Raw genomic sequence first — 24802 nt, 5'->3', positions numbered from 1 at the left:
TATAGCCACCCTACCAATATGGTCTGAGTTATGCGCATGTGGTTTCAGTTCAACATACAGAAAAAGTGCCACATGCCGCATGCCACACTCCACAACACACCAGACATAACCCGAAGAGTTGAGAGCACCACACAGTGAAAGCTATAAGCTGACAATTTTTCCCAATACCCAACCGAACAGCAAACTGAACTCGTGGGCGTCCCAGCTATTCATTAAATAGTCGTAAAATTTCTATAAGCGTCTTTAGGCCTTAGCAGCTGTGTACAATTTTATGGTACGCAGTGTTAAATGTTTAGCTATTGCTAGTCGTCGTGTCATTATTTAAAAATAAACAGAAATTAAGTTTAGCTTAAGTTCATTTTATTTATATATTTTTTAGCTATTAAGTGGGAGTTTAAGTGACAGTGCTTAATATAAATATGTAATTAAGAAGAGTCACTTTCATAGTTTTAAGACTTCAAGCAACTCTCTTTTGTATTTGATGCTTTTACTCCTACTCAAAGTTGAGAGGTGTTAACAAGTGACCATCAAATTTAAAGAAAGAATACTTAAGCTTCATTGCAACTTTATTTAAGTTGGCACATCTCAATATTTTTTAATATTATACATGGCTTCATTTTCTTTTTGAGCCAACCCATTTAAGAAATTATCAAGCATAGAAAACTTTAACAACTTGCAGCATGAAGTTCTAATCCAAAGACAGACACAAAATGATATTTGTTATTGTCTGTTTATGTAATTAAAAAGAAAATGTTTTGCCAAAAGGTGTAACTGTGTTTAATTTCAAAGAGTTAAGCTAAACTATTTAAACTATTTAATTTTGTAGATTTTTAAATATTTTTCATGGCTTTACTTCTATATTTATCCAACCCCTTTCAAAAATGCCCGGCCAAAGAAAACTTTAACAGCAACTTGCAATCCAAAGTTTTATACAATAGACAACTGCCTATAAAATTAAGAAAAAGTGTTTTACTAAAAGCTGTAACTCAGTTGCTTTTTCAGCAGCTCTATTAAAACTTTTTTCTCATATTTTTAAATATTATTCATGACATTATCATGACATCTTGAGTCGACCCCTTATCAGAAATTGCTGATCATGGAAAACTTTAACTACAACTTGCAACATGAAGTACTAATCCAAAGTTTTATACAATAGGCAAAAAAAAATTAAATTTGATATTGTCAACAACTGTTTATGAAAATTAAACTTAAAAAGAGTTTTGCCAAAAGCTGTAAGTCAGTGGAATTTTTAGCACTTAAGCTACATTAAAACTTTATTTTTATATTTTTAAATATTATTCATTCGTTTTTTCTTGAGTCAACCCATTATCAGAAATTGCTGAGCATAGAAAACTTTAACGTGAACTACTAATCCAAAGTTTTATACAACTGAGACACACATAAAACGAAATTTAATATTCAAAAAACGTCAAGAAAATCACGATTTATTTAAATTATTTTCCCAGCATCCACTCGCTTGGCTTAATTTGTTTGTTGACGCACTCGCTTGTGCTGCATTTAAAGCTATTTATAGTTGATGCAGCTTGTCACAGGCACTTCAAGATCAGTCGTCTGGCCTAATGACAGTAATCAATCAATTACAATGGAAACTAATAACCGTGCCATTAGCTTGAATCTACGAACAGTGGCGCCCCAAGCGAGCAGCGATTGCAATTTGTAGTCGTCGTTGTCGTCATGGCATGGAGTGAGTTTTCAATATGCATAAATTTTTATTATTTTTATGTTTATGCGCGTACAGTGAGTGCTGTAAGTTTATGGTGTAACCAAAATACAAATCGCGTTACAGTCGACGCACTAACTGAAATCTGATACCAAATATGGCATGACATCACCATCAAACAGCCAGACCATAACTAAATTCATATAAATTACTTTTGGGGTGCGTTTTATGCAATGCAAAATGGTTTTTTTCTAACTACAATTTGAATCATATTTCCATAGAGCTTTTGTTTGTGCAATAAATAGACGGAAGTTTAAGACGATCATGTCAGTTAGGATTGCCGCCTGGTACTTAAGCCAGATGATATAATGCCCAAAGTCGCCCCACAGGCACAACACACATTGGATTTGCCTTTGCCGCGTCTCATTCGCAGGCGCTTAGACCGAAACACGTTTTTGGCTTTTAAATTAATACTTTGTGTGGCGGTGCGCAGAACACGATTTCGATATAAAATTACCTTGACGTTGTTATCGCTTTGTATGAAATCATTGCGCCGAACCGAGCAGCGAGCAGCGAGAAGCGAGCGGTACTCTTTGCCTCTGATTCTTTTATTTTTATTATTTTTATAGAGCGCTCTTTCATTATAAAGCCCGTCCACTCCACTCCACATACCAAAGCACATTTTAAATCCTCTGTAGTTGCTTTTGTTACTTTGATTGAGTATCGCAAATTGTGATCGCAATTTAGCGTAGGCGTGTGCAAAATATTTGAAAAAGATTTGCGCACCACAGCACGCAAAGTGTTCGATTGTTCAAATACTGGGGTCTGGTTCCAAGCTAAGTGAATTGTTGGATAGGTGCTGAGTTAAGCTTTCAAATGTCAAGGTTGTAATGCCCATATATGAGCATAGCTAACATAACTGCGATTATTCAAAATTGACATAAAAAGTGATTAAGCAACATATTTCGACAGCTGACAATTAAAGCTTGAGCTTAAGATTAAAAACTTAATGAATTTCATTAGATTCAACAATAGAAGTGACCAGAGAAATCTTAAAACTTTTTTTCTGTATACGAAATTCAATTTAAAATATTTTTTTTTTGATTATTTTTCCAGCAAGAAATTTATGAGGTTTTTTTATAAATTTTTTTTATGAAATGAATCAGCATAAATCAAAAATCTTTAAACATACGTAAGTTAAAAGTGTTCTAAAAATATTTACATATGTTAAACCAATCAAAATTTTTATGATCATTTTAAGTGCATAATAGAAATATACTTTCCATTGAGATGCCCTATCTACTACTAAAATTATCTAAAAATATTTTTGTTAAGCTGTTCATTATCCTATAAAGATTTTGTACATAATTTTTTAAGATTTAATCGAAGCGAATATTTTATATTTTACTCATTGATAAAACCAGCTTTTAATATTTTACATTTTATAGAGAGTTAATAGACTATAATATACACTTTGATTTAATAAAGATAAGATAAGCTTTTGGCAGCTAATTCTCAAAGAAAAGAAAAGAATTTAGCTTAATTAAAATTTAACTAATGCAAATTTTGTGTTTCATTTTACGTCATACGTGCGTATGAGAAACTTATCTCGCCGATCTTCACATCACATCATATTTATATTTGCTTATTTTCCCACACAGCGTTTATTGCACTTCAGACTCGTGTGTGTGCCAAAATGAATGTGAATGGCAATGAAATTGAGTCTTATTAAAAGAGCGTAAATCAAACGCTATGCAGGCCCAACTAACCTTACAAACGAACATAAAAGTTTAAGTAAATAGTAAAAAATTGACTGTAAAAAAGGCATTAGTATGCATGTGTGTGATTGAGAGCAGACAAAATTGACAGATTGAACAAATAGGTATATGCAAATGTATTGACGCGTTTTGTTGTCTTCATTGTCTAGCTTGTAATTGTTGTTGTTAATGCTTTAACGCGCGCTACGTTGCGCTACATTAAATGTGGCATATTAGCTTGAGGGAGAGAAAGAGAGAGAGACAGAGAGAGCGCACACGACTCAGCTTAATGTGGAGCATCAAAGCTGTGAGTGGAGCCGGAGCCTATGCAAATTGTTTGTTCTATGTTGTCATAAAAACTTGAGCACAATTGTTAGAAACATTTAATGAGCCAACAAAAGGTTAGCGAGCGTGTGATGTCAGACCTTTAAATTGCTATAAATAAACAACAACAAAATAAACAACAAATCAAAGCAAGTTTTTCCCTCAGCCAGTTGCAATTTACAATTTTTCAATTTAATTCAACGCCAAGGCGAAAGATAATTTCTATAATTGTTTGTACAAATTGCTAACCACGATCGACTACCGCCGATAGCCTAAAAAAAATGCATATTGTGCAAGTTCAACTTGAAGTTGCAGTTGCCAGAGACTTTCATTGAGCGCTTTTTATCGCTCGCATATCGCTTTTCATGTAAACATGCAATATATTTCGCTTTTCGCTTCGCTTGGTAATTACAGCAGCTGCCTCGATAGCACGTCTTATAAATCTTTTGCGAATTTATGCTTCATCTCCGCCTGCTTGCCGCGCTTGTCTCTTGGTCTGTCTGTCTGACCGGCTTCGATTATCCGTCAGTGCGTGCCAAAACTGTTTTGTCAGTTTGCGCTAAGTAGAAATGAAGCGCCTGCATTAAGTCTCTGAGATAGGCCGACGTCGCCGCCAGCCCGAAAGCTGCCAAGCCGCTTTGACTGCTGCACTTGGACTTCGGCGCGGCGTCTGCGCACAGAATACTTATTACTTTTTTTCGCTCGTTTTTCTTTAGTTTTTAATGCTAAGCATGTTGACAACATGCAGCGCCACCTCTTGGTGTCGTTGCAACCAGTTAGGGCTGCAAAAACATTTATTTTTCGGCGAGTCAGGCAGAAAAATTTCAGATAATGTTGCAAAAAATATAAAAGAGTTGAATGTTTGATTTAAAATAACAGAAATATTAATTATTAAGTATACGTACAAAGATATACAATTTATAAATTATTAAGTATACGTAATAATTAAAGCGAATTGTAATCATCACAGCTGCCAATCGTATCTTTAAGTAAAAGTGAAATTCAAATGAATTTTTTTCAATAGAACGGAAATCAATACATTGCTAAAAAAAAAACTATTTTTTTTTAAATCTGAAAGCTGAATATTTAATTTAAAATATCAGCAATATTAATTATAAAGTATACGTAAGCTTGTAGATATAAAAATTATAAATTATTAAGCATACTTATAGCGAATGGCAATCATCACATCTGCCAATCGTATCTTTAGTCAAACGTACATTTTTTCGACAGAACGGAAATCAGAACTATTTTTTGGAAATCTTTTCGCTCCACAGGAAATATCGTTCGCTCTCCCTCTTTCTTTCTACCTAAACACATTTGGTTCATTAAACAAACTATACATCAATTATATTTGAACATATTTCTATTGCAACACAGTAGGGTTTCTTTTTAAATATTCAAATTAATTTTTTGTCATTAAAAAAAGATTTTATTTTGAGCGTAAATAAATCACAAGAAAAACTCTGTTAATTCTGTTTATTTTAAGCAGATTAAAGTATTAACAGTTTGAAATGAGATCAGTGAAATCAGAATAATTAATGCAAAGTCGAATAGAAAAAATAAAGGCTTTTGTTTTTAAGCTACTTTTGAGCTTTGTATCTAAATCAATTGGACAACTGAATACAATATTATTTTATTTTTGAATTTGTAGTCTAGTGTTATTAACTCTTAAATATTAAAAAAAAAAACGCAGTTTAATTAAGCAAATTTTGCGCACTTGTACAAATAAGTTAAAACCAGCTACGCTCCACGCCAAACAAACAAATAAAATGTGGCGACATCTATGTATCTCTTAATCCCCCCCTCTGCCTCTCCTCGCTCGTCACTATTTATAGTCGAAGAGGACAATTTCATGCTGTGATTTTTGAACAGCATTTGCATGCGTCTGCATAATTGAAATACCAAATTCACTGATGTTAGGATCACAATGGCAATAAATCACAGTGATTTTCTGCATGCCCCCAGCCCTCGTTAGAGTCGAATTAAACGAGTGAGAAAGAGAGAGAAAGAGAGCGAGAGAGAGAGAGAAGGTGTGGTGGGGTAGTTGGGCAGCTTTTCATGCGTAAATTTATGTGCCTTGGCTAGAGCGTCGTAAACATTTCTCTAACTTGGCATACGGCTTTCTTTCTATCTGGCTCTGCTAGCTTTTAACTGTAGCTTGAATGCGCCTTTTGCGCAGCTGCAGCCGTTTCACCCACGCCAGCCAGCCAGCCAGCCAGCCAGCCCAAAGCCATGGCACATAACTTACAGCACAGACTGTTGGACTGTTAGACTGTTGGAGTGTTGTGCCTGCTCATATGTCTGCGCAATTTACGAGTGAAAAGCCAGCGACTTTTACAAATGAAAATGCCATAAATTCAATTAGTGCAGCACTCACTCCAGCAGCAGCAGCAGCTCCAACCACCTCCCAGCCACCCACTTGTAACCAATTGCAAATCAGAGCAGATCCAAGCAAGACGCCTTTGCGCCCCAATTGCTGCTGCTGAAACAACTAATGCCAAATTAATTTCAGCGCATTAGTCTCAATTATGCCGCAAATGGTGGCATGCTACCTACCAAGTCAGTAGCTATTGTATATTTATTTATTTCAGTTTAGTTCAGCTGGCCCGCTTGCCTTTGAAGTTTGCTTGGTCTGTTTGCTTCTTAGCTGCAGCTGACCGACCCACCAACCCACCGACCGTCTCTGGTTTTAATTGCTAGCTGTAAATTTCGAAGCTGCCTCCAGTTGTTTATTGTTGTTGTTGTTGACCAAGAAAATCATCATGCTACATGCCCAAAATAGTATTAGGGCCACATTTGTAACACTTGTAAATATTTTGATTTGGAGCATAAGCCAACAAAACATAAAAACAGATGAAAACCTAAAGATTTCGCCTGCTGTATTGCTTAAGCACAATGTGTGTCTAATAAATGGATTTTTATTAGCCAACATTGCTGTTGTTGCTGTTGCCAAACTCTATGAAATGTAAATCGTGTCAAGCCTTTTGCTTGAAAGCTTCAAGTGGTAGCTGCCAATAAATTATTTATAACTTCATTTCATTTCTCTACTCGCTGTTGCCACAAAAAGTTTGCACTTACTAAAGTTCTAATCACCGCATTAAAATACAAATCAGAGACACTTGAAGACAACGCGCAAAACTTTTGTGCGGTATAAAAACTCGACTTAAAGTTATGCGCAAATATTTAACTAACAAAAGCAACTTGCTATAGATAATTTTTGAACTTATTGTTAGCTAAAATCAAAGACATGAAAGCTATACACAAAACTATGCATAAGTTTTGGAAAATGTTTCCGCTTGGCTGTCAGTTGCCCGCCCCGCCCACTTGCCCCCACGTACTTAGCATAACAATAACAAAGGCAGAGAGAAAAACATGCCACGCCTTAAGCTTTGCCACTGCTCCAATACTCTATATACTTAAGAGTTTTTGTATATTTAAACGCTTGCTTGTTTGCTTTATTTGCTCAAGCATAAGCATAAGTAATTTTTCATTGTTGTTGTTGTTGTTCATTCAATTTGTTTACAGTTTACATTGAACGTGTGTAACTTTATTTATTATAACCTGTTGCAGCCAAAGGAAATTCTATTTCTGTTGTTCGAACATATTTGTTGAACTGACTCATAGTTGCTTTTAAAACAAAATAGCAACAAATTTGCCTAAAATTAAAATGAATGTTTAACACATGGAGTGCATACACATTCAAAAATCGGGGCCAACAACAAATTTTGTGTTGTAGCTGCGAATAAAAAGTGGCACAAAGTAAAACGAAAGCCAACAAATTTTCAATGAGACGCGCAAGTTGAATGAACAGTAAATCAAAAAATAAAAAAAAACCTTTTTGCCTTTACACTGGGCTGTCTATAATTATTTAAAATGTTTCGTTTCGTTTCGTGTCTGTGCGGCATGAAACTTGTAGCGCTTCCCATTCTGCTGCTCTCTCAAGTTCAGGCCGCAGTTTTGAAGCTCAAGTTCGCTCTCGAGTAGCTCATTGATTTTTATAACTGAAAACTTATAATGTTGTTGTTGTTGTTATTATTATTGTTGCTGACTACGCAGGTAGCAGCTGCGCCTAATTGCCAAAATAAGTATCTGGCAGATACATTTCTTTTTGTGTGTCACGTTAGAACGCGCACTCCACACACACACGCTCAAGTCTCAACGGCTGATGTCAGACAGCCTTGAACCTTTTGTTTTAGACTGAGAGAGTTAAAACACATTTAACAACTGCTATCAACAACTTTTGCTTTCGATGTTGTTATTATTATTTTTATTTTGTGTTTGTATTTTATTTGAGGGAGTCTGCTAATTGGCACGGAAATTATATTTGTAGCCGGTTTAAATAAGCCAAGCCAACCAGTTTCTTTAGCCTATAGCTTTGTTTTCAAATATTTGATATTTGCTTGTGTTTGTGCCTGAGCTTGGCTTCGGAATCTTGTGTAGTGTGAATTGAATTTTACATAGAACTGTGCTTTGTTTAGAAACAATAACAAAACAAGTTTAATGGCAATAGCTTGTGATTTAGCGTGTTATTGAAATTAAGCTGAGTATGGTTTTTTATAAATTGCAAAGCATTTAGAATTATATAAATTTTGAAGAAAGTGAGCGCAGCATTTTATTATCTTGTCAAAGTTTTTTTGATTAAAACAGAAGATTTTAAGGATGCACAGCGGCTTATGCTTGATGTAATTTAAGTAGAGATTTTCGTCAAAAACCATTCAATACTTAAATGCTTTATTACCTTATGCCCGTATTAATAATATAAATAAAGTTGCATTATTCAATTTTAAATATTAAGTACAACTTTAATTTTTGGTTAATTTTTCAAATTTTAAAATTGTAGAACTGAAAAAAATTCATCAAAATTCACGAGTCTAATAAAACATGACAATCTACATGAAACCATTTCCCTAATATATTAATATTCATACTTAATTATATATTAACTTATTAGACTCAACAGATGTTTGCTTTTGCAATTTTACATTTTAGAAGCTCTGGAATATGTTATTATTTATTTGTTTATTTAATTTGCATCATCTATGGGGCAAATTTCTTTAAGTCTTTAAGTCATTTATCTATTATATTTCAGATAGATTATAAATAATATATAATAAGGAAAAATCTAGGGGCCTCCCAACTGACTGTCTTATCGTTTATCTATTATATTTTACATAGATACATTATAAATAAAACATCTCGAAAAGAGAAAAATCTGTGATACAAATAAAAAATCAACACTGTAATTGCTTCAAGCCCTTTAACATATTTTGAGCGCTTTTTGCTTGTGGCGCAAAACATTTCCTGCTTGCAATTGGAAAGCTTGTCGAAATGCCTCAAACAAATGTATTAAGGCCTGACTCTAAATCAAACTGCAGCAAAAACATGACGCGTCGACCCTTGAAGAGCGACACCAGCAAACGAACAAATCTAACTGTATAAAATTGCCACAGAGCTTGGCAACTGGCAACTTATCGCGCGCGCTCTATCTGCAGCAACAACATGTGGCAACATAGAAAAGTGAACTCACTTGCAGCAAGGCTATCACCAGCTGGATGGGGCCGCAGCGCACCACAACGGTGCCAATGGTGGTGGCACGTAGCGTGGAGGTGGGGGCGGAGGCGGAGACGGTGCTTGTGGCATGGCTTGGCGTTGGCGATGATGATGACATTGTTGCTGCATAATTGAAGGCATCCAGTTGCTGGGACTGCTGCGACTGTTGTGACTGTTGCGGCTGGAGCTGGCGATTATGCGAGGAGCTGGCCGAGTACAGCGAAGACATCGATGAGTCTAATGCCTGGCGACGTTCCATGTTGTTGCTGAGCTTTGTTCAAATGCGTTCTTATCGTTGTTGTTGTTGTTTGGGTTTGGTTTGTTTTGCTTTTCTTTTGTAATTTTCTGTGGCGTGGGCGTAGTAAGCGTTGTGCTTTTTATATTTTCGATTTAATTGCATTGAATTTAAAAACTAGAAATAATTTATTATAAATTAGCATTAGAATAAGATTTTTCGCGTTCGATTTGGCACTCGTTTCGTTTTGTTTTTGGGACGTTTACGCTATCAGCGCTCGCGATCGTCTGACAGATCGCCGCAGTTCGAAACAAAAACAGATGAGAGCGCATTTGAGCACAAACTATGACTTCATGCCTGGCGCGTTGCCTGTTTATTACACACACACACACATACGAACACACTCACACAGCTATATATTTAATTTTATTTTCATTATTGGCCTGAGAAACTGTCGCGCGCTCTCTTTTGTCTATCGCTTGTTGACAATGTTTAATTTCTTTTTGCGCTGCGCTATTTTTGTAATCAAACTAAACGCAAATTACACGTATTGAGTAATGCTAATGCTGCTAGCTTTTATTTTCTATGTTCTATGTTAGTATAGCCCAAATTCTGAGACGGATGTGCGTCAGTCTGCAATTGTTGTTGCCACATGCGCCAATTGTTGCACTGTCTAGCAGCAAAATATTTTTTTTTTTTTGCTCGTCTACTCAATCAATTGCAACTGATACAGCGAGCAACTAAAATGTGTGTTTTGCTTATGGCAGCTTTTGCATTTATTTTTGAAATATTACGCATACGCCTTGGTTGCCACAACAGCTAACCAGCCCAGCATTAGGTAATTGTACAAATTTTGTTCGTACGCTTTTAATTTAATAGCCAAAACATTTTGGCCATTTGCTGCGTAATGTAAACTATTTTAATTGTACTTTTTTTCCAAGTTTTTTGTTGTTTTTTGTCTGTTTGATTTCGTTTGCCTGCGCAGCTAAAAATAAGCATTATATACATAGTAGCTGGGCAGGCCATAACTAGACTATATATGCGTGACTTTAATTAAAATATACATAGCCGTTAATTTAGCTAAAATTTATGCGCTCAAAAATAAATATCTACGCCTTTGTTTGCGGCAACAACAATTCATTCATTTAAATATATAGACTATATAATTTTTAATTTATTTAGCATGCAAATTTGATGGGCCCAGACACACGCACACACTTAAGACGTAAAACTCATTTACATTTCATTGCCAAATTTTACATTCGACACAAACATAATTTGCACATATTTTGATTTGATTTATTTTTTTGCAAAATTTATCTATATAATTGGCTGCTTTGAAATGAAAACGCGCCGCGCCGCGCTGCTCGAAGAAAATTTAACAACCGAAACGACGCGAGCTCCGAACAAGACTAAACTGCGCGCACCACTGTGCAAAAGATCTTGGCGCACTTTGCAGCAGTGTGCGTGAGTGTGTGAGTGAGAGAGAGAGAGAGAGAGTGGGGAAGAGCGCCAATTGCCAGAGAGCATAAGCAAGCCGGCTGATGTTATTGCTGCTCCCAACCGGCAACACTTTGCTCTCTCGCGCTCACAACTCTGAGCTAAGCTTTGCCCAAGCCGGCAGCTCTCTCTCTGTCTCTCTCTCTCACTCTCTGCTGAGTTGATAGAGCGCAGCGACGTTTGGTGCTGTCTGCTGCGCTTTATGACATAAATATACAAGTGCTCTTGGCATTCGCTGTGTCGTTAATTCATGATTTCAATTTGTAATGCCCTGCGCCAGCAACAACAACAACAACAACAATAGCAATAGCAACAATGTGCTGCTCTTCAGCGCTGCTTGTACTTTAATAACAGAGACAGGCACAACAACCACAAAACTTGACTGCAGCTTGTCTTAATAGAATGCAACAGGCAACAAGCAACAAGCAACATGCGGCATGCGGCCGCCCGCATTCAATACTCTCCCTTTTTGCCAGCACCACACCACACACTTTGCTGCAGTTTTCCGCCACTTGAGCAACCAAAATGCGTGTGGCTCCAAAGACAAAGAGCGAGACAGCATGAGAGAGCAGAGGGTGGTGGGGGGGGTCTGCTGCCGTTGCCGCCTCTTGTGCTTTCCAATCAACGTTTTGTGTTATTATTTTGCAGCGCCAAAACTACAATTTATTGAATTATAGTTTGCTACGCTAACAATTTGGGGTCAATTAGCTTGGCAACGCAGTTTTTTAAATAACTAAATAAATATTGGCAACTAAATTCAGCTTAAATTATTAAGTTGAGATTCATTGTAAAAGATTCCAATCATTTTTGAATTTAATTCAGCTTGAATTAAAATATTTTTGAATGCATTCATTTATTCCAATCTGAATTAAAATTAGACGCAGAATCTTTTCTAAAGAATTATTTGAAATTGCATAAATTACTTTTTTAAATTCAATTTTAATTGTTTTTTTGGCTGCATTCACCTAAATTAATTTAAAGAAATCATTATAAGAAATAGCCAATATCATTCGATACTAAAATAATCTTTACATGTTGTCTGTGGTTCTCAGACATCAAATGAATGACATATGTTATGTTCATATACGAAATCATAAGATGATTAGTATATTTTTGATACAACTAGTATTCTTTCCATACTAAACAATGTGCTTCTTACTCTCTTTCAGATGCTCTAATTTCAATAATCAAATTTTCGATTGGCGATTTATTTTAAACATTTGATTAAATTATTTAAATTAAACTATTTCCTATTTGTTTAAACTTTTTGTAATTCATTTACATTCTTAGCATACTTAAATCTATAGAAAAACTATTAAGAGTTTTCCTAAATGTGTACACAATTTTTGATATGGAAAAGGTTTTGTTTAAATTCAATTACGTTATAGAAAAATCATAAAAAGATTTTTTTAAATGTATACACTTATTATTATTATTAAACGTAGCAAGTGTATCCAGCAAGCAACACATGTATGTAAGTGGGTTGTCCCTTTACTTGTGGCAATTGTACACTTTTGTTGTTCTTGGGCAGTCACGAATGGGCAACGCGTACTTATGGTTAACCGAAGCGACGGCAATTTGATTTGATTGCTACATGGCGCTTAACTTATGGCAGCCAAAGTTGCTTGATGGGCAACCCACAAGACATTTAGCTTACACATTAGTATTTATAAGCCCTACGCTCCACTCTACTTTTAAACGATATATACACACACATACACACACACGTTCTTTATTGAGATTAATGGTGTTTCGCTTAAAGTTGAGGGCATTGTTTCGCTTTTGTGTCAGCTCACATTTCACATATAATTGAAAACGCTTAAAAGAGCGCGCGCACACACGCTCACTAATGCAATCAAAATTAATTGTAATTTAATTAACGTTCACAAGTGTTAATTTCCAAACGTATGGAGCGCGCGGGTAAGGGTTAAAGTTTGTTGGCAGCCTAAAGTTATGCAACAGTTTTTTCAATATGTTTAAAGTTGACTGAAATCAATTTATTTAAAATAAAATATGCATGTAAATAAATTAGTTCAAGTGTTGACTGTGGAAATATTAAAAGAAATTAATTTAAATTAAATGCTAAAAATTAAAAATATAAATGTGGGAATTCTCGCAGTAATAAATGCAATAAATAATTAAAATAAATTACGCGCTAACAAAGCAAAAAGTAAATGCTTAGCTCATGCTTCAAATTAGCTAGAGAATTCAATAATTAATGTTGCTCAATTTGGCAAGCAAACTTAGCATACAAAACAAAAATAACAACAAAAGCAAATAGTCTAGGCAAATGGCGCATGTTAATTAGGCGGGCAGGCAGTCGGGATCTGGAACGGGGTCGCATCATAGAAATCCCTTGATAGTTTGCTTTGTAATGTTCTCATAATATTTGCTGCGTCGCCAGGCTGCATGCGGCGGCAGCGCAGTCGCAGTCGCAGCAGCTGCTGCTGCTGACGTTTGCTCAGCTGCTGTCGCTTTCTGGGCGCCACTCACCTCCGGCGTCACTGCATTCGAACAGCGAGGCAACGACTCATTGCTAATTAGCGCCGCATCCAGCGCAAAGCCCTCCAATTCGCTGTCCGTTTTGGCCTCATCTGGCGTGGGCGTAACGCTTTGACTATGCAGCTCGGGCACGCCCACCTCGCTGTTCTGATCATCGCTCTTGAGCGGCTGCTGCGCGGAGAAGTAGCTCAGCTCGGAGCTGTCAAAGGACATGTTGATGGGCGACTGCGGCAGCTCGGGTATTTCAAAGTTGCTCAGCGTCGAGTCGTCCGCCTCATCGAAGGAGTTCTTGGCCGAGCCAATGTACGAGCTGGTGCGACCCGAGCCGGCCGTTTGAAACGATGATGAATGCGAATTGGGCGTAAAATTGCCCTCGGAGGCGGTGGCAAAGCTCTCATCTTCGGTAGAGCGTGACTGCCAGTCCTGCAAGGCAAAACGCATAAGCAATAAGCAAGCAGCTTGAGTCAAGTAAACTTACCTCACTGCCAAAGCCATTGCTGCCGAGCTTCTTCTCAGCTTGAACGCTGGTGGAGTCGCGTATAGCTGCGTCCAGTGACTCGGCAAGCTCAGCAATGGCGCCTAGCTTATGCGTAATGGCGGCACAAGCGAGTTCATTGCTGCCCGTGGGCGTAACCACCACAGTGCTGGGTGAAGCAGCTGCCTCCATATGATTGAGCGTCGAATTGGAGGCGCTGCTATTGCGTCCGCTGTCTATCAAAGCAGTGGGACTGCCATCCAGCGGCAGCTCATCAGCCTGTACACTAAAAGAATTAGGTAATTGTGTTAGCAGTGGCAGATCTGTGCTAGAATCTTGTGAGGCAGTGCGTGAGTGCAGCGGCGGCGTTGGCTCATCCGTATCCGTATAATCGCTTTGTGGATAAGTTTCGCTATCGTTGCGTATCAACGCTTTAATCTTGTCCAGACTGTGCAGCTGCTCCGTAGATGCTTCCTCTTCAGTTTCTTCTAACACATCACGCTCCATTGACGCTTTGGCTATTTTGGTTTTAACACTTGAAGTGCTGGCAGTATCATCATCTTCACAATCTTCTTCACCCGTTGCCTGCTCATCGCTGCTTAGCTGCTCCGGCAGCTGACTATTCACATTTAGCTCATCCAGCAGCTTGCTCAACTCTTGCGTCGAGCTGCTTATGTCAGCCAAGCCAAGATCTTCCTCCTCACTAGCCAATGGCGCTGCCTTGACACTTTCGCTTTCCCTTTCATTTTCATTTTCATTTGCTAATTGCTCGCTGCTCACTTCTTCCACCACAATGCTGGGCACTGTCAGCTGTGGCTCCTCCTCAGCTTTTGTTTTGGCAAATATATTACGAAATCTGGCAAACATTTTAGCAGTGCCACGATCTGACTCAAGCTGCTGGCGCCGCGCACAAATCTCTTTGACGCAATTGCTTAAACACGCCCTTGGCTCTCAGCCAGTCAACTAAATTCTTTTTTTTTTTTTTTTGCTACAATAATTATGCACTACAATTCCTGTGGTTATGAAATTCACTTTACTTGGCTTTTGACCCACTTGGTTGCAACACGTTTTTGCTTTTACTAATTTCCAGCCAAGTTTCTATGCCCAAACACTTTTTATAGAACTTTTTTACATATACTGGCCGACTGCCGGCTGTCTCTTGAATTTTGACAACTTGACAAGTTGCGTTTTTAGTTATATATAAACAGATATACGTATACTATAGATATATGTTTTTAGTTTGCTGCCCGCCACTCGCACTCGCACTCGCCGTTGAGCTACAATTTGCTCCCGCGCTGGATCACGCACCGAAATAGACTGATGAACCCACAAAAAATCATTTCATTCTTAAGCGGCAACGCAGTGTCATTAGTTCTTTCATAGGATAGTTTAGCAAAGGGTCTCTTGGAATTCTCATTGAGTGTGTGGAACGAATTTGAAAAGCGGCTGCTGATCATTTTGATTTATTATGACATTAGACTAAATTTAGAAATAAGACAATTAATACAGTAAACATTCTATGTAATGCGAAACTTCAAACTTGGTTCTGATGTATATAGAAAAAAGGAGTCTGCATATTAAGATAAATCTACAATAATTTTTGTTTTTATTCCAAATTATTTATTTTAAAATCTTTTCAAAACTACTTCTTCTTCTTTCGGATTTGACGTAGACAAATGATTTTATTGCTTGTATGACTAATTTTCTTTAATTTATAGTTCATTTTAATAAAATTATATCTTTGCTTTTTTTCAATGCTTATAAAAGCATAAAAAGAAATAAATAAAAATCATAAGAAATATTTGAGGCAAAATAGTTGCTAATACTGAAATTGCGACAATAGAATGTTGCTTAGTGTTTACTTCTATAGAATGTTTACTGTATATAAATCTGCCTATATATAAATATCAAATAACTCTCAATGTAATATCTGTGATTAGTATTAATTTTCTATTAAATTCCTTGCCTAGATACCAAGCCCCAAATCAATTGAAAACTCTCTACATAAATTCGATAAGTGTATACAAACTTCGGCTACGTGTAAAACACTTTGCCCACTTGTTAGACTTTGTCAACTCTTAGCCACTAATTAGCGAGTGATTTAAGTGATTTTGAGTGATTTTTCCTGAGTGAAAATCCGCTGTCGACGCACTCACGCAGCTGCTGAGAAAATAAATTTTGTTAGCTTATGCTCACCTCTTGCCCGTGAGCGCATCCAGCACGAACGACTCCTTGAGGCGTTTCTTGAGCAGTCGACCTAGACGCACCATGCGACCCACTTCCACCAGCAGCTGCTCTCTGGCCAACAGGTGGCGCTGCAGGCGGGCGCTGAGCTCGTTATTTGGCGAGAGTTCGGGTGAAATGTCGGCGTCGCTGCTGATGCCGCTGCTGCTGCGATTGTGCTGCGTTGCAAGCTCGTGTGTGGCAAGTTCGTGTGTAAGCAGCGGACGCAGCTCACGCAGTTGCCTGTAGTACGCCTCGACGCTGCGATGAAACACGGCGGAGACACGCAGACGCGTCATCTGCTCCTGGGCAATGGACTGCAGGCTGTGCCAAGTGCGCTGCAGTTGCAGCAACATGTCGGCCGACTGCGCGGGCAGCTTGCAACACAGACGCAAAGTCTGCGCGGCCTCCAGCAGCTGACAGCCATAGTTGTAAATGCTCTGCAAAAAGTAAGCAGTTAGCACTCTCTTTTGCTCTCTCTCTCTCTGAGTTCAAAACTCACCCGTCCGGTTTCCTCGAACCCCTGCAGCTCGTCCTTCTGCAGTTGAATCTCGTGTATATTGCAACCGACATGCGAGTGGCAGCGCAGCAGCACCGCATACAACTCGTTGAGCCATTGGAGCGCACTGCGCACCTCCTGCTCGTAGCCATAAATGTGGGTCACCTGCTCCAAGGTGAGTCGCTGCAATGCCACACGCTCGCCGCAGAGCTGCCGGCGCTCGCGACTCGCCTCGATCTGCCGCCGCAGCTGGCCAATGTCGGCGCTGTAGTCCAGCTGGAGGTCACGGCCCAGTGCGTCTTTCACCGGCATCGCCAGCATGTCCGAAAGCTTTTCGCCCTCGCGCACAAGTTCGCGTTCGATGTTGCCTGTGTGTGGGAATGAGATCGTCTCGATATACAAAATGTTTGAAGCAAACAACCAAATGAAAATGAATTTTTTTATATCTCTGCAGTCTCATACTGAGCTTATCAGTTAACCAAACTGGTAGAACCTTATTAGGTTATCTATGTGGGCTATCAGCGTTTTGTAAGCAAATGTAGGCTGCCGTCTTGGGCATGTGAATTGTTGTTGGGAAACCTGAACGATCTTTATGTTCCGTTTAAAATTTAATTTCAAGTCTTTTATACTTCGACTCTTACATTGAAATCTTTTCACTTTTTCTTTGAAAGATAATTATATATTAATACCGCATAATATATATTACTAGAGTGTTATACAAACTGTTATACGAAAAGCTTTTCAGCAAGATTTCCAGCATCAGTTTGTTTTCATAATCATCCATGCCAAGTGTTATACAAACTATTATACAAACTGTCATATTAACACATAGACACTTACTTTCTTTACTTTAATATGGCAACTGTTATACAAATGAATTTAAAGTCAGATCTACAAACTCAGTTACATAGCTTTTATCCAAGTAAACTCCTATACAGACTGTTATACTTCAAGACTTCGAGTCCCAAATTCTATTTACAAATATTTTATCAAACTGTTATACAAACTATCATGCAATCTGTCATATAAAATGCTTTACATTATGCCTACGAGACCAAGTTAAGTTTGAATTGGCAACTGTTATACAAGCTGTTATACAAAGTGTTATAAAACGAAAGTATATACATACTTCCAAACTCAGTAAAAATATGCTTACTTGGGGACTGAAATACAAACTGTTATACATTAATACTGCCAGTATCAGTTTCTTTAGCTACACTTCACAACTGTTATACAGCAAAGTCTTACAGTCTCTCTCTTTCATCATCTATACTTCAATTTAAAACGTATCCAATTTGTTAACCTCTTCTAAGCGCTACTATAATCAATAAACGTCATGTCTCAACTTGTTGATGTAAAATCAACGACTTTCTCTTGTTACCCGTATTAGTTGAGCTTATGAAACTGAGTTAACTCGAGCTTGCAACAAGATACAGCAGCCTCAACTATAAATTTCAACATCTAGCTAACACAAAGTTGAAAGATCTTTGAACTCCCCACTCACCCAACATTTGTTGACTGCTCTTGAGCTGCGCAAGCAGTTGCTCTGACTGTGCCCAGTTTAGTTCACAGGGCTCCGCCTCACTTGCCTCGCTGGCAATGCTCAGCTGCTCCTCAAACTGATCGAGCAGGCGATGAAAACGCAGCGAAGTCATCAGCACCTTTCGTCGTCGTTCCAGTCGAACGGCAAAGGCGCGACAAACAAACTGCATAAAGTCGCGTTGCGAGAGCAAATCGCGTATGGCCAGCTGATCACGCTCCTTGGCAAAGCGTTCAATCTTGTAGAGCAGCTCAGCATAGCAGCCATAAGTCTCACGGCATTCCAACTCCAGCTGATCGTGAGCGGCGCGCAGCGTTTCCGAGGCGCGTATATCGGCGCCAACGCTGCGCTGCCGGCTGAGCAGCTGCTCCGCTTGATTGAGTATCCAATTGGTGACAAAGGCCACGCCCTCGGCCAGCGTGCTAAGCTCGCGTGCCTCACGCAGCGAACGCAGCAACTCCAGCCAGGCAGTGCGTATGGCCGTCTGCTTCTTCTCGATCTCGTTGAGCCGCAACTCAATGCGCGCACGCTCGCAGCCAAGATCTGGCGGCAACAATGGCTTAACTGGGCAGGGGGAACTGGCTCTTGAGGCACTTGTTGCTGCTATCGTTGTTGTTGTTGTTGCTGTAGCTGAGCTGGCAGCAACAGGTGCGGCTTGTGGCGTTTGCGTTTCGTATACCTCGTTGAAGCGCGCCAAGATCGCATTACCTGCGAGAGAAAAGTGAGAAGAAAAATGTGTAAAAGGGTTTCCTCAGTCTCAGTTTCAATGAAAAATCTGTTGCGTTGCTTTTTGTTCAACACATTTGAATGCGTTTCTATTTGTTTAGGCAGAGGTTGTTTTATTAAAAAAAAGTGAAACGCGTGCCAGTTTCGTTGTGATCATAAAACAGAGTAGAGGAGCTAAGTGAAAGGTCACGATAAAAATCCAAATAAATTGATGCACCCACAACTGACAAAAGACAATCGACATGAGCGACAAACTGACACGAGCTTCAAGTGTTGCGGTTGCTGTAATAAACACTAGCGAACATGGCAGCTTGATTTATTGAAAAAATAGACTAAAAGCTTTTGATATTAGATAAAACATCAAATTAAAATTGAATAAATTTGTTTTAAATCATCAGAATTTAATCGCATTTTGACTAAATTTACAATTTTTGCTTTTGTTTACATTTTGTAATAAAAAGAAATGTTGTAAAAATTCCGGTTTCAAATCTTATAATCGCATCTCAGCTTTAATTTGCTCAAACTTTTTCTCGACATCAAATTTAATTCATTCTAAACATTTAAAAATTATTTCTATTTTAAGCAGCAACAAATTTTTATTATTATACTATATTGAAATTTTTTCAATCCCATTTAAACTTGTTTGCGTTTAAACTTTTTCTCTCCTTCTTTGTTCTATTTGTTAGCAAGCTAAGTAATACTTAGTTCCCTCTTGATTTAAATATTTTTATATATAAATTTCAAGATATTCTAGTTCAGCTCTAGTTCCATTCTCTCCTTGAAATTGAATTTATTCTATATGAATTGTCGTTCGACCCACGCTCTGTACTCAATTTTCAAGTTCGTTGCGCACGTAAATAATTTCAATGTTATTTAGTGTAATAAAAAATAAAATAAAATATGTAAAAACAAAACAACGCTACCCACAACACAAAACAAGTTTTGGCAAACATTTTTCATTTCTAATTGACACGCACACGACTTTTATAAAAATAAATGTTTTTTTTTTTTGTGAATTACTTGACACATTTGCTGTCGAGTTTTGTCTGCTGCGGCTTAACTCGTTTCGATTGCGAGGGCATTGAAATTATGTAAATTGCTGCGTGGCCAAACGAAAGACTGAGGCAACAAACTTACCCATTTCAATTGCCGCTTCTATGCAGCGCTGCACATGCGTATGCAGCTGAGCGCAGCTCTTTAGCTCCACATCCGCTTCCGTTGGACGCAGCGACTTGTGCTTCCCAAGCAGCACCAAGAGCTGATCCATAGCGCTTAAGGTAAGCGCGTGGGTTTTGCTAAACTCATCAATGGACTGCAGAGCACAAATGTTAACAATTTTAATAATTTTAATGTAAGTGCAGCTTACCTTGCGCTGTTGCAACCACAAATCATAATTGAACTGCAACGAGCCGCCAAGTTCCTCGGGCAGCTGCGCCGGCTCAATGAATTTGCTGAGACGCGCCTTGGAGAGCACCAAAGGCTGCAAAATAAAAAGCGAGCGCGTTAGTTGTGAGCGCAGCTTAGACATGAGTAGACTTGCCTCTCCCTTGGTCTGTGACTTGGCGCAAGGCTCCACATGCTTCTCCCAGAAACCCTCCGCTCTGACTAGATACAAATCCACGCTAATGTCGCCACCAAAGAGCGCGTAAATTTGCCGCACGTGTTGCCTTGAGATGCGTGTGCTACGCTCCTGAGCATTGACTATGATGCAAACTCCATTTTGCAAGACAGCAGCGCTAGAAAGAGAGGGAGAGAGATAGCTATAGTTAGCCCCCTTTTTGATTGATTGCTGCAGCAAAGCAAACTAATTCATTTTCATTTATTGTCTTAGAAATAAAAGATTAAATAATTTGTTGCTCTTTTGTTAAGCTTTTTTTGTTTATAGCTATTTTGGCTAATAAATGCGTAAATGCTTGTGAACACGCAGAACAATGGCTTAGCTTGAATTCAGATAATCTACATGAAATGTGGCTTAAATCAAATGTGGAAAGCTGTGTGATGGCTTTTGACTTTCAAAGTAATTGAGACAGTTTAAGTTCAAGTTGTAGTTGGTAAGTTATTAAGAGTAGAAATTGTTTTTTATAAAAAACTTAACAAGCTGTTTAAACATGCTGTTGTATTTATTCTTTTGTTGCTCTCAACCGGTTTATACAGTTTAAATTTTAATGAAATGTGACGAAATTGATAGAGCCTAGAGCTCAGTACTAACGACAGCAAATTAAATGATTCAGAAAAGAAACAAACTGATCTATAACTTTGCTGCATCTTTAGCTGCAGCGCTTGCCGCACTTTGATCTTGGGGACACACAAAAGACACGAAATATTTATCGTTTGCATTTAAAAATAAAAAAAAAAAACGTGCGTAAAATAGCATTAGTGTCGTTTGTATTATATGAAGGCAAACCTGATATTAGGCCTATAGAGTATAAAGAACTGCAGAGCGAGCTCAGCGAGCTAATGAAATGAAGCTTAAATAAGTTGCGGGTTATTTGCATATTTTGTCAATGCTAATTAGTTGGCCTTTTGAGCTGAGCAGCAGAACGCGACAGACAGAACTCACCTGAGCGAACGCTTGAGATATTCGAGTGTTAGCTGCAAGCAGCGTCGATTCCATAATTGCAGATCATTGAAGGCATTCACTATGAATATAATGCGCTTGCTCCGATCGTAGCCACCGCAGAGGTAAGCGCAGCGCATCTGCAGCGCATTCAAGACATCCTCCTCCATAGCTAGCGATGCCCAACTGCGTAGACATGACATTTGTTTATAAATCTTTTAATACAGCGACCTTTGCAGCAGCAACTAAAAGTCATTACTTAACGGTTTTTCTAGTTAACAATAGCAGCAACTCTATTTGAGTTTCAATTTTGTTTTATCTTTTTGTTTATTTGAAAATTAATACAAGTCACAGTTACAGTGTTGCCGCTTTGTTGCTGCTGCTGCTGCTGCACATTTTCCAATGTTGCACTGGGAACACGTTTGACAAGTTGCAGCAAGTTGAAGCTTGTGCCTCAACATACTACAAGCCTCACATGATTTTCACTATTTTTATGTTTGTTAAAGCATTTGCCGCTGGTCTGCCTGCTAACTTGGCCTCTAAGCTATTTGCTGTTGTTGCTGCGACTGCTGCTGCTGCTGGCTAATGGAAAAATTCCAATTTTTGCACATTTCTTTGACTATTTTTTTCACTATATTTTTTTGCATTTTTTTTTTTTTTGGGAAAATTACTTGACACAAATTGCTTGACTGTGGGGAAGTTGGTTTAGGCCGCTAAACTTTTTCTATGCCAAAGCTGCAGCTGCAGCAGTCAACTGGCTGTGCCTTAATTTCTTGCCTCGCCTTGACGGACGTGCCAAGTGGGCGTGGCACAGACACATGGAAATCCTGTTTTAGTTACAGTTATGCGTAAGTTGCTCCGCTTTTTCGCTGCCAACAAGATAATTTGCAACAACTTGTTGTTGTTGTCGTTGTTGTTGCCAATACATAATTGTTCAGATTTTTAGTGCAGTTGAGACTAGAAGTATTTTTAAAGTAGCGGTTATGCTCTTCCGCATCGAATTACATTTAATGGCAAAAATTGTTTACAGTCTCTTCCAACCTGCCAAGTTGAAAATCAAGTTTCAAATTGAATAAGTGCAAAAACAAAAGCAGCGAATTTTTAAAAGTAGCAAACAAGGCAAAAATAATTTACAGAAATATGCAAAAAAATATATAAAAATAAGCATGAAGAAAGAATGAATTTCGGTTAGAAAAGACACCCGCGGGCATTTTTTTAATGTTTGTTTGTGGCACACCTTTTGGCTTACTGTTAGCCGTTAGAAAGGGCAGCAGCAGCCTTTAGGCCTGCTTTGAGGCCAAAGAGCTACTAAAATAGACAACAAAAATAAGCAAGCAAGCAAACAAACAGACCGTTTTGTGGTTTTGTTTTTGTTTTGTTTAATTTTCTTAACTTTCTTAAGAACTCTTTTGAACTTTTTATATTTATCGTAACGATAAGTAGGCGAAAATTAATTGAAAAGTTGAGCGGGCAGTTAAAACAACAAGAATAACAACAACTATTTAGCAGGGTCTTAAAAAAGTCATTAGCATTGTAATGAACTTTTTTTGCTTAAGCGCAGACATGCATCGAATTACTTTGTTGCTTTTAAGCACTTAATTTGTAATTTGCCATTAAATTTTGCTTAGCACTCACACTTACACTCACAATTTGCTTTCAATTGCACTTGCCGGCCATGCGAGTTACCGTTACTTGTTTTAGCCACACAGCGCGAACGACCGTCAGTCTAAAGCTCGCGCTCAACATTAAAAAATGTAAACAATTCAAATTTCAACTGCAACGATCTACAAAACTAACACATATCATCCAGCATAAACTGCTAGCCGCATCGAACTTGCTGTTAAGCTTAACATTACAGCTGTTGAGTTTCCCCATGCGCTTAACAGTTGCTGCGACTGCGTCGACTGCTTGGCTAACATTTTGTATTTTGTATTTGTTTTTGTTTTCGTTCTTGCGCTCGCGTGTCAGCTGTTGCTATTGCTTTGCCCTTTTCATTATTTATGGCAATGCTGGGGGTATGGGTTGCAATAAAAACAAAAACCTGTTTGCAAGTGAAGATTTCTTTCTTTATTGCGGCTAAATTAAAACAAAACATGCGTTTTGTCTGCAATTGCTGATATCGAGAGAGTCTGAGCTTTCAATAAGCAATGCAGAAGTGAAGTCGCTTAGCTTTGTGCTCAAGTGTGTGAAAAGTGAAGGAATGACAAGAATAAATCAAAAAAGCTGTAAGCAGTTTTCTTTATTAATTATTTGTCATATATTAATTTGTTAAATGTCTTATCTTTGCAGCTTGTACTAACAGTGAAAGTCGCTTGCGCTTTGGGGTAAGTGTCATGCAAATTATTCAAAGCTTTAAATTTTGCCTTCATAAATCTTAAATTTAAATCAAATGCTCCCCTTTTTAAAGTATTGCCGCATAAATTTATGAATATTAAGCTTGATTATACATACAGCTAACTCCGAGATGCCATATCAAAGTTTAGGCATTCCTTTCATATATACATATAGTTGTAGTTGTTGGCTTTATAGCTTTTAACAAGCGTATGCAAAGTTCATTATGGAGTTTGCCAAGTTAACTCTTCACAACTTGTTGTTTTATTCATGCGACCACAACGTGGGAACTTTTAATTGTGCGTGTGTGTGTGTGTGTGTGTGTGTGTGGTGCAAGTGAATACCAGGAATTTGAGACTTGAGAGCTAAAGGATATTCAGTATTTAGTATGCGTCAGGCAGACAGGGCGAATATCACAGTTTTATTGAAAGCGTCGAGTATGAAAAGGAAAAAAACCAGTTTGCTGATGAACTACACAACAAGAGCATTCCAAGCACACCCCACTTTATATACCCAACAACAACAACAGCAGAAGCTGTAAAAAAGGCCAACGTTGGCCTTGATTCGAGTGCTGGGGGTCGGACTTACTCGCCTGCTGGGTTCTAGACCCTTATAAACATGTCAATCACAAGTAAATTGTTGCAGATTTAATGGTCAGTGGGAGGGCGTGGCCGATGGGTCATGCAAAATGTTAGTCGAGCCTATGAACGGTTGGGCGCATTTTCCATTTCGCTGCTTAGCAACAATTTACTGGCAATCTTGTAGCAGAGCGGAGAGTGTAGCTCTGCGAAAAGTTGAAGTGCGTGCTGAACGGAACGAGCACGTAGCTAACTGACGCTCTGACAGGCAGAGCAGTTTCCAAGGATCTCGGCTACTACAGTATGCACTCAATTGCAGTG

At 38.3% G+C, this 24802-nt stretch overlaps 2 protein-coding genes across 6 annotated transcripts in view; both read right to left on the bottom strand.

Annotated features, from left to right (window-relative positions):
- LOC108599780 (muscle M-line assembly protein unc-89) overlaps nt 1–10906 on the bottom strand; it is a 39213-nt gene extending 28307 nt beyond the window's left edge. Inside the window, exons 1-2 of one of the 4 annotated variants that reach the window (XM_017986838.2) lie at nt 10791–10906; nt 9293–9727 (exon numbers count right to left, since the gene is read on the bottom strand). In XM_017986838.2, the coding sequence (XP_017842327.1) occupies nt 9293–9574 (282 nt within the window). In that variant the 5' untranslated portion in view covers nt 9575–9727; nt 10791–10906. The remainder of the gene's footprint in view (nt 1–9292; nt 9728–10790) is intronic. The other 3 variants (XM_017986837.2, XM_017986835.2, XM_017986836.2) reach the window with 3 other exon arrangements.
- A 2300-nt stretch (nt 10907–13206) lies between these two features.
- On the bottom strand, nt 13207–23304 carry LOC108598454 (SEC14 domain and spectrin repeat-containing protein 1-B). 2 transcript variants are annotated; one of them, XM_017985095.2, is made up of 10 exons: nt 23220–23304; nt 21576–21758; nt 20556–20751; nt 20382–20495; nt 20153–20327; nt 18254–18997; nt 16753–17117; nt 16224–16690; nt 14031–14313; nt 13207–13975 (listed from the first exon to the last, which is right to left on the bottom strand). In XM_017985095.2, the coding sequence occupies exons 2-10, from the start codon at nt 21740–21742 to the stop codon at nt 13394–13396; spliced, it is 3093 nt and encodes a 1030-aa protein (XP_017840584.1). In that variant the 5' UTR covers nt 21743–21758; nt 23220–23304; the 3' UTR covers nt 13207–13393. The 2 variants fall into 2 exon arrangements, with proteins under 2 accessions (XP_017840584.1, XP_017840585.1); XM_017985096.2 differs by having other exon boundaries at nt 23214–23303.
- Between the last annotated feature and the right edge of the window lie 1498 nt (nt 23305–24802).

This window comes from Drosophila busckii, chromosome 3L (assembly GCF_011750605.1).
Source record: "Drosophila busckii strain San Diego stock center, stock number 13000-0081.31 chromosome 3L, ASM1175060v1, whole genome shotgun sequence".
NCBI classification, from domain to species: Eukaryota; Metazoa; Arthropoda; class Insecta; order Diptera; family Drosophilidae; genus Drosophila; species Drosophila busckii.
Note: the sequence above shows the minus strand (reverse complement) of the source record. Positions and strands in the feature narration are given on the sequence as shown.

Coding starts and splice junctions, on each gene's coding strand:
- LOC108598454 (XM_017985095.2), bottom strand. CDS start 21,742: ATGGAGGAGGATGTCTTGAATGCGCTGCAGATGCGCTGCGCTTACCTC. Junction 20,752..21,575: donor TATCTCAAGCGTTCGCTCAG/GTGAGTTCTGTC, acceptor CTCTCTTTCTAG/CGCTGCTGTCTTGCAAAATG. Junction 13,976..14,030: donor GCAATGGCTTTGGCAGTGAG/GTAAGTTTACTT, acceptor TTTGCCTTGCAG/GACTGGCAGTCACGCTCTAC.